General features: G+C 66.1%; 1 protein-coding gene across 3 annotated transcripts in view; it reads left to right on the top strand.

Moving 5' to 3' along the window:
* FHOD1 (formin homology 2 domain containing 1) overlaps nucleotides 1-12,256 on the top strand; it is a 36,473-nt gene that overhangs the window by 19,297 nt on the left and 4,920 nt on the right. For 2 of the 3 annotated variants that reach the window (XM_053271449.1, XM_053271447.1), the window contains exons 4-20: nucleotides 245-312; nucleotides 638-743; nucleotides 1,593-1,687; nucleotides 1,976-2,087; nucleotides 2,594-2,688; nucleotides 2,791-2,934; nucleotides 3,027-3,235; nucleotides 3,524-3,634; nucleotides 4,164-4,187; nucleotides 5,825-5,878; nucleotides 7,357-7,472; nucleotides 7,924-8,858; nucleotides 10,636-10,788; nucleotides 10,931-11,113; nucleotides 11,465-11,584; nucleotides 11,764-11,925; nucleotides 12,020-12,210. In XM_053271449.1, the coding sequence (XP_053127424.1) occupies nucleotides 245-312; nucleotides 638-743; nucleotides 1,593-1,687; nucleotides 1,976-2,087; nucleotides 2,594-2,688; nucleotides 2,791-2,934; nucleotides 3,027-3,235; nucleotides 3,524-3,634; nucleotides 4,164-4,187; nucleotides 5,825-5,878; nucleotides 7,357-7,472; nucleotides 7,924-8,858; nucleotides 10,636-10,788; nucleotides 10,931-11,113; nucleotides 11,465-11,584; nucleotides 11,764-11,925; nucleotides 12,020-12,210 (2,878 nt within the window). The remainder of the gene's footprint in view (nucleotides 1-244; nucleotides 313-637; nucleotides 744-1,592; nucleotides 1,688-1,975; nucleotides 2,088-2,593; nucleotides 2,689-2,790; nucleotides 2,935-3,026; nucleotides 3,236-3,523; nucleotides 3,635-4,163; nucleotides 4,188-5,824; nucleotides 5,879-7,356; nucleotides 7,473-7,923; nucleotides 8,859-10,635; nucleotides 10,789-10,930; nucleotides 11,114-11,464; nucleotides 11,585-11,763; nucleotides 11,926-12,019; nucleotides 12,211-12,256) is intronic. The other variant, XM_053271448.1, reaches the window with a different exon arrangement.

The following is a 12,256-nucleotide window of genomic DNA, read 5'->3' as shown; positions in this document are numbered from 1 at the left end:
GGAGCCTCTTGGACAGGAGACCCCAAGCGGTGGGGGGGGGGGCTGCCTGCCTGCCTAGCTGGCCGTGTGGCAGTTTGCAAGCCCTGCTTGCTCCAGGGTGGCCGCCACCCTAACCCTGCCTGGTGGCTGAAGCCCTTTCCAGCCGGTGCTTTGCAAATGAGCTGCTCCAGACGGCCCCCCCTGCCCCCCCCCCGGTCTCTGCTCCTGCCAGGGATCTCAGGCGCCATTTGTGTGTGTGTTGCAGAGAAGCTCTACAACTCGAAGGGGCCAGAGCTGAGGCGCTCCCTCTTCTCCCTGAAGCAGCTCTTCCAGGTCCGTTTGCCCTGTGGGGCGGGGGGGGGCGGGGTTGGGTGTCTGGGTGGCCCCCCTCCAGGGGCCGGGCTTGGCTGCAGCTCGGGGTGCTGCCTGGTGGGCTGTGCTTGTGCTGCCCCTTCCTCAGCCGCCTCTGGGCCCTGAGCATCTCTCTCCGGCTGGCCTATCCAGCCTCTGCTGCCGGCAGCCCTGCTGAGCCGGGGGGGGGGGCAAGTGGGCACCCCACTTGGGGGAATTGCTCCCCCCCCAGCCCATCTCCACAGCCGCCCCTCGTGGCCTCGGGGGTTTGGGGCGGCCAGAACGGCTCTCTGGGTTTCTGCCGCAGGAGGACAAGGACCTGGTGCCGGAGTTTGTGAATTCGGAAGGGCTGACCTGCCTCATCTCCGTGGGAGCCGAGGCGGACCAGAATTACCAGAACTACATCCTGAGAGGTGAGCGCCAGAGGAGCGTCCGCGTGGGAAGGGGCGTGGGGGGCCCTCTAGGCTCGCCTGCAGGCAAACCGCAGTGGGGAGCAGCCTTGAGCCCCTGGATTCTTCTCCAGAGCAGCCAGACTTGGGGACCCCCCCCCGCCGAAGGGGAGGCAGACCCAGCGGAGCGAAGCAGGCCCCCCCCCCGTTCCCGGCTGAGCTCGCACAGGAGAGGGACCAGGCCCCGCGGGGAGCAGCCGTGTGCGGCTTTCCTCTTCCTGCCCCACGGATGGTGCCTCCCGGCCACCTCCCGCCTCTCTGCCCTCCACATGGCAGTGGGCAGAATCGGACACCAAGACTGGCAGCCACCCGTGGGGGGTCTCCCTCTGTGATGCCTCCGGAATATTCCCTCCTTCTCTCCCTGCTTTAACTCTTGTTTTTGGGGAAGGGGGGCAGTGAGCGTTGGGGGATCATCACTCATCCTTCGAGGTGACCCCGGCTGGCGATTGGGAGATATTGCTAAGAAACTCTGGTCTCTGTGACTCTGGTCTTTAGCCTTGCAGCTGGGGGGCTGGGGGGGGGCCTTTCCTCAGCCTCCAGGCTGAGGTGGGCTGTCAGAATCGGAGGGCGAGGAAAGGTCCTGATCCGGGGAAGGTTAAGCCTCCCTCGCCCCCAGTGCCGTGGGCCTGATCCGACCTCCCCGGCAGCCAGCCTTTAAAAGAATGGGAGGGGGCTGGAAAGTTGGTTGTGGCTGCCCAGCCTCGAATCCTGCTGGGGGGTGCTGGGCTCCTGCAGCTGCTGCCCTTTGCTAGCCGGGGGAGCCCCCCTCCCCTCCCCTCCCCTGACAGTGCTTTGGGCCGCTCTCCCTCCCAGCACTCAGCCAGGTGGTGCTCTTTGTGGACGGGATGATGGGGGTGATCCAGCACAACGAGACCGTGCAGTGGCTCTACACCCTGTGTGGGAGTTTGGTGAGTAGACCCGCCAGGGCTGGCCGGCCCTCCTGGAAGCCCCGCCTCCGGCCCCTGCAAAGACGGCAGCAGGAGAGCCAGGCGGGGGGGGGGAGGACCTCTGGGGAGGGGGAGGGCATGCTCCCCCACCCCCCACCCCCCCGCCAAGGGCTGCTTGGCCCTCTTCCGGGAGCCCAGGGAGTCACCTGGACGGGGCAGTGTGTGTGTGGGGGGGGTGGGGGTGGGGTGGGGGGGTTCCGGCTGCGGCCCGGCTGACGGGTGCCTCCCTGGGCTCCTCCCGCCTCCCAGTACCGCCTCGTGGTGAAGACGGCGCTGAAGCTGCTGCTGGTGTTTGTGGAGTTCACGGAGTCGAACGCGTTGCTGCTCATCCGGGCTGTGGCGGCCGCCGAGCAGGCCCGGGGTGAGTGTGCCCAGCCGGCTCCTGAAGGGGGGGGGGTGGGGGGCAGCGTCTGACCCCCTGGCCGAACGGATCCCGGGAAACTCTTCTCCCCCCCGCACTGCGCCCCACCAGCCTATGGAAGGGGCTGCTCTTCGCCTTGACAGCTTGCCTAGTGGCTCAAAGGCCTCCATGGGGGGCCGGCCAGCTGGAAGGAGGCCGCCCGTGGCCAGAGGCCGTTCCTCTGCCTTGAGCCCGGAGCCGTTTCGGGGAGGCTGGGGCTGGCTGCTCCTGGAGACGGCCCCGGCTGGGCCGTGGAGGCAGGTCTTGCCCTCGGGAGCAAGGAGGGCCAGGCTCTCCCCCCACATCCCCCGTGCAGTTTGCCCAGCCTGCCGCTTGAGTTGGGGCCAGCCAGGGCCGCAGTGGGGGAGGGAAAGAGAGAGCGGGGGGGAGGCACGGGGGGGCACTGCAAGTGGTCGGGCCCCCCCCTCCGATCTTGCAACCCCCTCCCCCCGCCTGTTGCCCGGCAGGGGGCTCCCCATGGTCGAACCTCGTGGCAATCCTGGAGCAGAAGAACGGGGCCGACACGGAGCTGCAGGTCTTTGCCATGACCCTCATCAACAAGGTGACTGCGGAGGGTGGGGTGGGGGTCCCGGGCAGGGCCGGGCGGGGTGGGGGGGCGCTCCCGCCTGCCCTGACCGTGTGGCACCCGGCTGCTGTTGCGCAGACGCTGGCCGCCCTCCCGGACCAGGACTCCTTCTACGACGTGATCGACTGCCTGGAGCAGCAGGGCATGGAGGGCCTCATCCAGCAGCACATGGCCAGCCGGGGCACCGACCCGGACCTGAAGCAGCAGTTGGCCATCTACGAGGTGAGCCCCGCCCAGAGCCCCGGGGAGGGGGGGGCGGGGGTCCAGAAGGGGGCCTCCATCCCCCTCCCTCCTGCGCTGCTTGTTCCTCGCAGAACGCGCTCAAGTACGAGGACGGCGTGGAGGAGCCGCCCTCCGGCACCCGCAAGGAGCGGAGGAAGGGGGACGAGTCCCGGAGGGGGCGGCGCTCGCTGGGCTGGCCCGTGGCCCCCGAGGAGAGCCCCGGCTCCGTGGCTGCGGCAGGGGCCCCGTCCCGCCCTGCCCGGACGCCAGACCTGCCGGCGGAGAGCTACGAAGAAGAGCGGTGCGTTGGCTGGGCTGGGCTGGGGCTCCTGCGGGGGGCGGGGAGGATGGCGGCGGGGTGCGTGCAGGGGGGGGCGGGGGGGCCCCTTGAGCCAAGGAGTAGCCCAGGGAGAGCGAGGCTCCGACTGCCCGGCTGGGGCGGGGCGTTCCCGGGAGCAGCCCCCTCTCCTGCCGAGCGGAGACTGGCCGGCTCGTGCCGCTGCCGCTTGGCTGCCGGGCTCTGGCCTCCGGCGGCCCCCTGCCCTGCCCTGCCCTGCCCACCCGCAACTTCTGGCTCGCCCCTCTCCAGGGCCGGCTTCCAGAGGGCGTTCAGCAGTGCGTCCAGCGTCCAGCTCTCGGGGCTGCCCGGCCCGGCCGAAGGAGGAGAGCCGCTTGGCCTGGGCGAGAGGAGCGTCTTCAAGTAGGTCTCCGGGTCTGCTGGGAGCGCCAGCCTTGGGCCCCCCCTCCCCTCCCCTCCCCTCGGCGTGCCCCGTGAGGCCACCTGTGGAGGGTTTCTTCAGGGCGGCAGAAGGATTGGGCAGGCGGCCCGCTGGCAGGATGGTGATGGCCCCGGGGTGGGGAAGGCCGCCATCCACCCCTGCGGATATGGTAGCGCCGAGAGCTCTTTTTGGAGGTGGGGGGGGGGAGTCAGCTGTGCTCGGGGCATGTTCTGGGTGGCATTGAGTCCCTGCGGCCCCGTGAGGGACCCCTCGCCTCCTTTCCTCCTCGGCCCCCCCGGCTGCTTGTCCTTTGGGTGACCAGCCCCACCACTGAACTGACTCTCCAGGCGCCTCTGCTGTAGTAGTGCTGCTGCCAGCCCCCCTGCATGGGTGGGGTGTGTGTGCCCCACCGCCGGTCCGTCCTCCTGGAGGGCCTGCTCTCCGCCTGCTTCCTTGCAGCCCCCTCAGGGCTTGTCTCTTCTTCTGCTTAAACTTCCTTTCCTTTTCCAGACTTCACGAACTGCCCCCTCCTTGGTGAGTGATGCCACCCGTGTGTGTGTGTGTGTGTGCGCGTTTTCCGGGGTGGGCGGGAGGTGGGGGGGGCAGGACTCTCAGGTTTCTTCCCTCTGCTGCTCACGAGGCTGAGTGATGCGTGGAGTGGGGCCGGGTCTCTTTGCCGAGCGTGGGGCTGGCGGGCCTTGGCGTGTGAGTTCTGGAGGGCAGGGATGCCGCCGGGCCTGTGTGCTGCTGCTGCTGCTGCTGCTCAGAGGGCGCATGCCAGAGGCTTATAAAGGTGTTCTGTGTGGTGCAGAGGAAGGTCTGTCTGGGTCCCTTTCCCATAACACTAGGACCCAGGGACATCCAGTGTCCCTCCTGGGTAGGAGATTTAGGGCAGACAAGAGGACAGACGGCTTCACGGTAGCGCACAGTTGATTTGCGGAACTCACTGCCACCAGATGTAGTGGTGGTCCCTGGCAAAGATGGCTTTAAGAAATCATACGAGAAATGCATGGAGGAGGCGAGGTCTGTCACAGACGATGGGTCACGATGGCTAAGTGGGACCTCTGTGTCCGGGGGCGGCCTGCCTCCTCATGCCAGCTGCTGCAGGGACCGCAGTCGCTGTGGGCTGTTATCTTCATGCCCTGCTTGTGGGCTTCCAGAAGCGTTGCCGGAAAATGCAGTGCTGGGCGTCCGGTCCAGCCGCCAGGCTCTCCTGCCTCTGGATTCTGCTGGGGCCGTGCAGCCTCCCTTTCCACCAGGCTCCTTTTACCCGGGTGGAGGGAGGGGCTTGATGCCGGGGTGGGGGTTCCTGTGTGGGGAGGGGCCGTTGGCTCAGCACTGCTTTGCCTCTCAGAACAGCCCCGCTGGGAACCCCCGAGAGCCGCTAGCCTGGCCAGCTCCTGTCTTCAAGCCATTGGGCCAGGGCACTGCAGTCCCCGCCAGCTCCACCAGGGGGTGCCATTCTATCACCACCGGTCCGGTTCCAGCTGCCAGGATAGAGAGGCCCCCCCCCCCCCCGTTCTAGTTTTCCTTAAAAGTGTCCGTTTTTGTACTAAAAACAGGCCGGCCGGCGTGGACGTGTCTGCTCCTGCCACTATGGCTGCCCCCCCCGTGTCCTCTGGGGCTGCTGCCTCCGTCCACCTGGGCCAGAAGGGGTGGGGGGGGTTGTGTGTAAGCAGCCCCCGGGGTGCCGAGCAGGCGATATTTGAGCTGGTCAAGATGTCTAGCCGTCTTTCTCTCCTTAGACGACGTTTAGTGGCCAGCAGTTTTCCTGACTTGTGCTCTGAAGTGTGTGGCCGGTCTGCAGGCCTTGATGCCAGAAGAGGCGTCCCAGGCTCTGTTCTCGCCCCTCCCTTGGAGGTGGTGATGCAAACGGGGGGGGGCCTTGCTGTGGGGCTGGTTTCCAGAGTGTTTCAGGAGCCCCTCTCGCCCCAAAGGCTTGCCTGAGTGGCCATTTGGGTGGGTGGCCAGGATCCGGCTGGCATCCCTTTGGGGCCAGGCCCCCTGTGCCGGAATGGGCTAGTGGGAGGCGGCGCTCCTTCCGGGAAGGGCTCCCCTCCTGCACGGGCCTCTGCGCTTGGCGGCTGCTGTTGCCTTGGCAGGTTTGCAGGCATGCAGATTCCCCCCCCCCACCCCCATATCCACGGGCGCTAACTGAGCTTTTCTCCCAGGCAAGAGGAGAGCCCCCCAGTATGTGGGGACAAGCCCATTCTGAGGCGTTTTGAGTAAGTACAGGAGGGTGTGGCTTTTGCTCGGGGTGCGGGGGGGGCACTGGAGGCTTCTGGGAGGCCTCTGCCTGCGCCCCTCCCTGCTTCTGCATCCGTGGGGCAGGCCCTGGCTTCCCCCCAAGCCTTCAGGCCCAGACGTGGGAGCTGCTTATGCACAGCGCCTCTCGGACTCTCTCTGCAGTGCCCTTCAGCGGCCATGACGCCCCTCCCTCGTCCCTGCGCCCCCCCTCGTCCCTGCGCCCCCCCCTCATCCCTGCGCCCCCGAGGCTTCTCAGCCGCCACCGTCCCTCCGGCGTGGCCAGGCCCCACGGCCTCCCCCTCTGGCTCCCCGCAGGACCAGCGGGCTGGTGTGGGACTCCTTGCTGCACCAGGGCCCTCTCGGTCTCCTCCTCCAGGGAGGGCCGGGGTGTGGGGCCAGCCCAGACGCTTCAGACTTGGCCCCCCCGCCTGCGCTCCCTGGGCTCTTGGCCTGCCTCTCCTGCACGGCCAAGGCTTGCTGGGTTTCTGGGCTGGCACGACAGCAAAGCCAGGCTCCTGGCGAAGCGGTTGGGGTCCCCTCGCGTGGGGCGGGGACGTGGAACGCCACACCGACTGGCGCTTCCAGCAGGGCTGGGCTCGTCTGAGCCCCGAATCCCGAGGTCAGGCCAGATCATCAGGTCTGGAACTCCCATGCAGGCGGCCGACGCCTCCGAGCGGAAAGTGCCGGTTTCTCCGGGCAGGCGGCTCTGCCGGCATCAGCCACTTGCTGCGCTCCTGTCTGGGCCAGAGAAGGGGAGCCCCGCTGGGCACACGGCCTCTGCTGCTTGCCCAGCGCCCGGGCAGAGGGGGCCCCTCCGGCTGCTCGGCTCCCCACCCTCGCCACCCCCTGCCGTGCCCGGATCTCCAGGGCGTGCTGGCCCTTGAGCGGGCACTCAGCCCCCCCCCGCCCAGCCCTCTGCTGCAGCAGGCTCAGAGGGGGCCTCTGGGCTGGCCAAGCAGGATTGGCCCAGGGCTCCCTGCGTGGTGATGGGGTGCAGGAGCCGGGGGGGGTGTTGCTTGGCCAGCTAGCCCCTTGCTGGGAGGCAGCCTGTCCCCTCCCCAAGGCTCAAAGGGCACCCGGGGCTGGTTGCTGGGCGAGGCGGGACTCTGGGCCGGATCTTCTGGTGAAGTCCTGGGTGGAGAGACGAGACCTGCTGGCGGCATTTGGAGTCTCTGGGCCTTGAGGCCGGCCGGCTGTACCTCTTTCAGCAAAGGCGGGGTGGGAAGGTGAAAGCTGTGGGGTCCCCGGGCAGGGCCCTCCGCGACTTCCTCCCCCCGGTGGGTCAGCTCTGCCCCCTGGGACGGCTGCCTTGGGCCCGGGGGCCTGATCCTGCTCGTGGACTCTGCACGTGGCCGCGTGACTCAATGGCCCCCTGCTGCCTGGGCTCCTTGGTGTTCCTCTGGGTTGCCAAGTCCCCGGAGCGGAAAGACCTGGATGTCCTCTTCTTTCCCGGCAGAGCCCGCTTCCTGGAAAACCTCGCGGCTTCCCAGAAGGAGAAGATGTCGGCCATCTGCAGGGGGCGGGCAGAGGTCCTTGCTGAAGCTGCTCCGGGCGCTGAACCGGCGGTGCCAGGTGAGGAGCAGCCTCTGTCTCCAGGGGCCCCTCCGCGGCCCGGCCTGCTGCCCTTCGCAGGCGAGCTTCTCCCCGCCGGGGCTGGGCCAGGAAGTGGCCTCGGCTGCGGCAAATCGCTGGCCTCCCTCCACGCATCACACGTGGGTAGCCGAGCCGGCCACCACCTCTGGATCGCTCTCGCTCTCGCTGCACTCTGCGTGCGCATTGTCGAAGGGATCCTCTGGGCCGTTTTCATGTTGGTGTGTTGAGTGGAAGCCCCATTTTTTAGAAGAGGGTCTTTGCCAGCGCCCGTGTTTCTTCTCCACCCCTCCGGTGCGCTGCTGCTGCTGCTGCTGCTGCTGCTGCTGCCACTCAGGGCGGCTCACAGTGTTAATGAAATGGATACAGCCTAAAGCAGCTAGAAACGAGTCAGAGGGCCAGGCGCAAACGGAAACTCCCCCTCTGCCCGCAGGGAAATGGAGCGAAGCGCAGCCCGGGATGGCCGGAGGGCAGGAGCCGGCCTTGGCCCTGGCCCTGGCCGGTGAAGAGGCTGGCGAGGGCCACCCTCCCAGGCCCAACGGCGACCTGAGCCTGGCCCAGGGAAGGGCCCTGCCCGGCGACCCGGGGGATCCATGCAGCGGCAGCGGCAGCGGCGTTGCTCCCGAGAAGAAGCTGGTGCTGGACATGCTCTTCTCCAGGCAGGCCCCGGCAGAGCTGGAGAAGCCGCCCCCTGTCCCTGCAGCGGAGCGCCAGGCAGTCCTCCGGACCGAGGAGGGGGCAGCGGGGCAGCCCCAGGGGGCCGGGGAGGGCCCCTCCCAGGCCCGGCTGCTGCACTCCCAGCCCAGCCTGGATGCGGACGCCAGCCTGCAGAGCCTGGAGAAGACCCGCATGAGTCCCTTCGGGAGGGGCTCCGAGGCCACGCGGGACCTGCCGCCGGGCCCTCGGCCCAAGCTCCTCAAGGTCCGAGATCTGGACTTCTCAGACCTGGGCGAGGAGGAGGACTTTGACGTCCTAGAAACGGAGGCGGTGGAGGAAGCCTCGTCCCACCTGCCCGGCCTCGCGGGCCCCCCTCCCCCGCCCCCTCCCCCGCCAGGCTGCCCTCCCCCGCCCCCACCTGCTCCTCCCCCGCCAGGCTGCCCTCCCCCGCCCCCACCTGCTCCTCCCCCGCCAGGCTGCCCCCCTCCCGCCCTGCCCGGCTCCTCCCCCGCCAGCCCTGCCTCTCCCGCCAAGAAGAAGAAGAAGACGGTCAAGCTCTTCTGGAAGGAGCTGAAGCGAGTGGCTCTTCCTGCCGGGGGAGGCCACTTTGGGCAGGCCTCTCTGTGGGCATCCCTGGAGAAGGTGGAGGTCGACGCCGCCAGACTGGAGCATCTGTTTGAGTCCAAGGCCAAGGAGGTGCCCAGCGCCAAGGTAGGCGGCGGGCACAGCCTGCCACGCCCATCCCGGGCCTCTCCTCTGGGCACCTCTGGCTTTCTAAGGGCTTCGCCTGGGGGGCTGGGCAGTGGGGGGCGGCAGAATGCCAGGAGCGTGGAGTGGGAGCCCCTGTTGGGCACAAGGACGGGGCTGGAACCGCCTCGCGGGTGACTGGCCTGCGCCCCCCGGCTCGGCTGAATGTGGGGAACGGCTCAAACGGGGAGGCAGTTCCAAGCAGCCTTAATTTGTGCCAGCGTATGAACTTGAGAAAATCAGCTTGAGAGAGGTTGATTAAGAACGAAATCGGACTATTACTAGGTGGGCCTAGTTGAAAGGCGCTACAGACATGCTAAGAAGCAGACTGTTGTAAGGCACATTTAGCTTAAAGTTCCACATTATGTGTAAATTCCCAGGCGGGCAAGAGAGGGGCGAGATTTCAGAAATAAGAGAAAGGGGCAGGTTCAGCCCTGAAGGAGGAGCCGGGCAAGAGGCTAGATCACCTGTCTGGGAGAGGGGAACGCCACGCTGGTCTCAGGGAGTCTCCTGTTGCAGGCTGCTGCTGGGGTCCAGAGGGAGAGGCACTGAGATGTTTCGCAGTTGGAGTCCCAGGTGTAATATATACCCCGAGGAAGCACTCTGGGTCATGGAGTTGGGGATCCTTCTACCCCAAAATGTGCCTTGAGGGCACATTTCTCTTGTCCTGCTCTGCTGAACAGGGGAGCTCAGAGAGCCTTTTTGGTGAATGCATTGTTGTCGTAGTCAACAATGGGTAGGAATGTGTGTGAATCGCCTGTGGGTTAGGGTTCGCCTGTGTGTGGATCGGCCTATGGCATTCAAGGCATGCAGGTGCATTTAAAGAATATCCTGTGCTGGGGAGGATTATATCAAGAGTCTTGATGGGCACCTTTCAAAGGTACATCACCGACTCTTCCTTATTGTAATGGAGGCTACAGAGAAGAAACTTGTCTTCTCTGTCTTTGCTCCCTCGCCTGATGGCCAAGCATTGTCTCTCTTTGCGAGAGGAAGAGGGGAGTTGAGATTTCATGCCAAGGCTGAAAAGATCTTAGATGCCCGACACTTGCAGTAGCTAGTCGTGGGAGTCTGCTTAGCTGGGCACCCCTCAGAGAGAGTGTGAAGCTAATCCCCTTTCCAGTTTGTGGGGCTTGTAGTCAAGTCCAGGGGCAACCAGTCCACTGCCAACTAAGTGACTTGTCCCCATGTATAACATAAACTGGGAGCTCACATTGCTGCTGTGCAGCTCCTGAGCATAGCAAAAGTGCAATCTCCATGCCTGGAGATGCAGTTGCAACCAGAGAGGCTTCTGGAAGCGAGCAGAATAAGCTCAGCTGGTAACAGCGCCTGGAAGTGTACAGAGCTCTCTTGGGCCGAGTTTTCCCCTCCTCCCCCCAGGCCTCCTCCCCAAAGGCTCAGGCACTCGCAGCACCCATGAGCCCTCACGGCAGGCATTCTGGGATGCAGAGGGCATGCAGAGGGCAGATGCACTCAGCCAGAGATCGCCTCTCCCCGGAAGTCTGCAGGAGGCCTGTCTCCTGTGCTTCTGCCTTGCCTGGGCCTTGAGTCCCTATTGGGGCTGGGCGAGATTTCTCTCTCCCTCGCGTGGATTCCCCGTGGAGTCCTCGTCTGGCATTGGAGAGGGGTCTTCTGGGCCCTGCAGGGAAGCCTGGCCAGGAAGCTCGCCGGGCCGTTCACGTGATCCCGGCAGAGCGGTCGGCCTCTGCTCCCCTCTGACCTCCCTCTCCTCCACCCCCTCAAGAAAGCCGTCGACGGGAGGAAGACCCTTGTCGTCTTGGATCTGAAGAGGAGCAACGCCATCAACATTGGCTTGACGGTGCTCCCTCCCGTACACATCATCAAGACGGCCATCCTCAACTTTGATGAATTTGCAATTAGCAAGGAGGGCATTGAGGTGAGCCTAGGAAGCGCTTGGCCGTTGTGGGCGGGGGGGCCTGGAGCCCTTCAGCTCGCGCCTGCCGCCCTCGACCCGGAGGCATCCTGGGCGGCCTGACCTCTGCCCCCCACCCCCCACCCCGCCCTCCTCTCTTTTGCAGAAGATCTTAACGATGGTTCCGACAGAGGAAGAGAAGCAGAAGATCCAGGAGGCGCAGCTGGCCAGTCCCGACGTCCCGCTGGGGTCCGCCGAGCAGTTCCTCCTGACTCTCTCCTCCATCACGGAGCTCACCGCCCGGCTCCAGTTGTGGGCGTTCAAGCTGGACTACGAGGCCCTGGAGCAGGTGTGTGGCTTGGGCGGGGCTGCTGCTACCGCCCCTCTCTGTGTGCAGCCCCCGCCACGGGGCAGGAGGAGGAGGAGGAGGAGGAGGAGGCTGCCGCTGCCTCGCTGGCAGCGGTGGGGCTTTAGCCTGCAGATCACCTTCCCGGGGGGAGGCCTGTGGGACGCCATCTGCCTCTGGCTGTGCGGAGGCAGCCGCCCATGGAGGAGACCCGGCTACGGGGCCGCCGCTGGTCTTTGGCCCCAGAGCTCTTCCTCCTGGGCCCTGCGTGGCTGCCGGCATATTTCCGCTCTCCTTCCCCGTGGCTGCAGCGGGCTGCTCTCCCTTGACCCGCCGGGCTGCCTTTTCTTCCAGGAGGTGGCAGAGCCCCTCTTTGACCTGAAGCTCGGCATGGAGCAGCTGGCCAAGAACCGGACCTTCCAGTGTGTCCTGGCCACTCTGCTAGCCATGGGCAACTTCCTGAATGGCTCCCAGGTAAGTGCTGGAGTCCCAGCAGGGGTGGGGAGGAGCCATTGGGGAGGGCCCCCTCCTGCAACCCTTTTCCGCCCAGCCCTTCATAAACAGGAAGCAGGCAGGCCACCCTCTTGTGCGCCCCCCCCCCCAATCCCTTCCCTCCCACTGCTTGGCTGCCACTGAGGCTTTTGCTGTTCCAGAGCCGAGGCTTCGAGCTGAGCTACCTGGCCAAGGTGTCGGAGGTGAAGGACACGGTGCACCGGCAGACCCTCCTGCACCACTTGTGCCACAGCGTGGAGGAGAAGTTCCCAGACACCACAGACCTCTACTCGGAGATCGCTGCCATCGCGCGCTCAGCCAAGGTGAGGCCCGGCCCCACCTTCCCCGCTGGAGGCAGCCCGTCTTCTGGGCCCTGGGATGGCTCAGCAGCCCTTGTGCCCCCCCCCACACCTGCAGGTGGACTTTGATGCGCTGGCGGAAAACCTGGTCCAGCTTGAGCGGCGGTGCAAAGCATCTTGGGATAGCCTGAAGGCCATCACCAAGCATGAGATCAGGGCTGGGCTGAAGAGCAAGCTGGTGGACTTCCTGCAGGCCAGCACCCAGAAGATCGTCATCCTCAAGATTGTCCACAGGCGGGTGCTGAACAGGTCAGTCTTCCTCCAGTGGGACACAGGGACCTCCACCCTCCGTGTC

Source organism: Hemicordylus capensis, chromosome 9 (assembly GCF_027244095.1).
Source record: "Hemicordylus capensis ecotype Gifberg chromosome 9, rHemCap1.1.pri, whole genome shotgun sequence".
Taxonomy (NCBI): domain Eukaryota; kingdom Metazoa; phylum Chordata; class Lepidosauria; order Squamata; family Cordylidae; genus Hemicordylus; species Hemicordylus capensis.
This window is presented reverse-complemented; position numbering and strand designations above follow the sequence as displayed.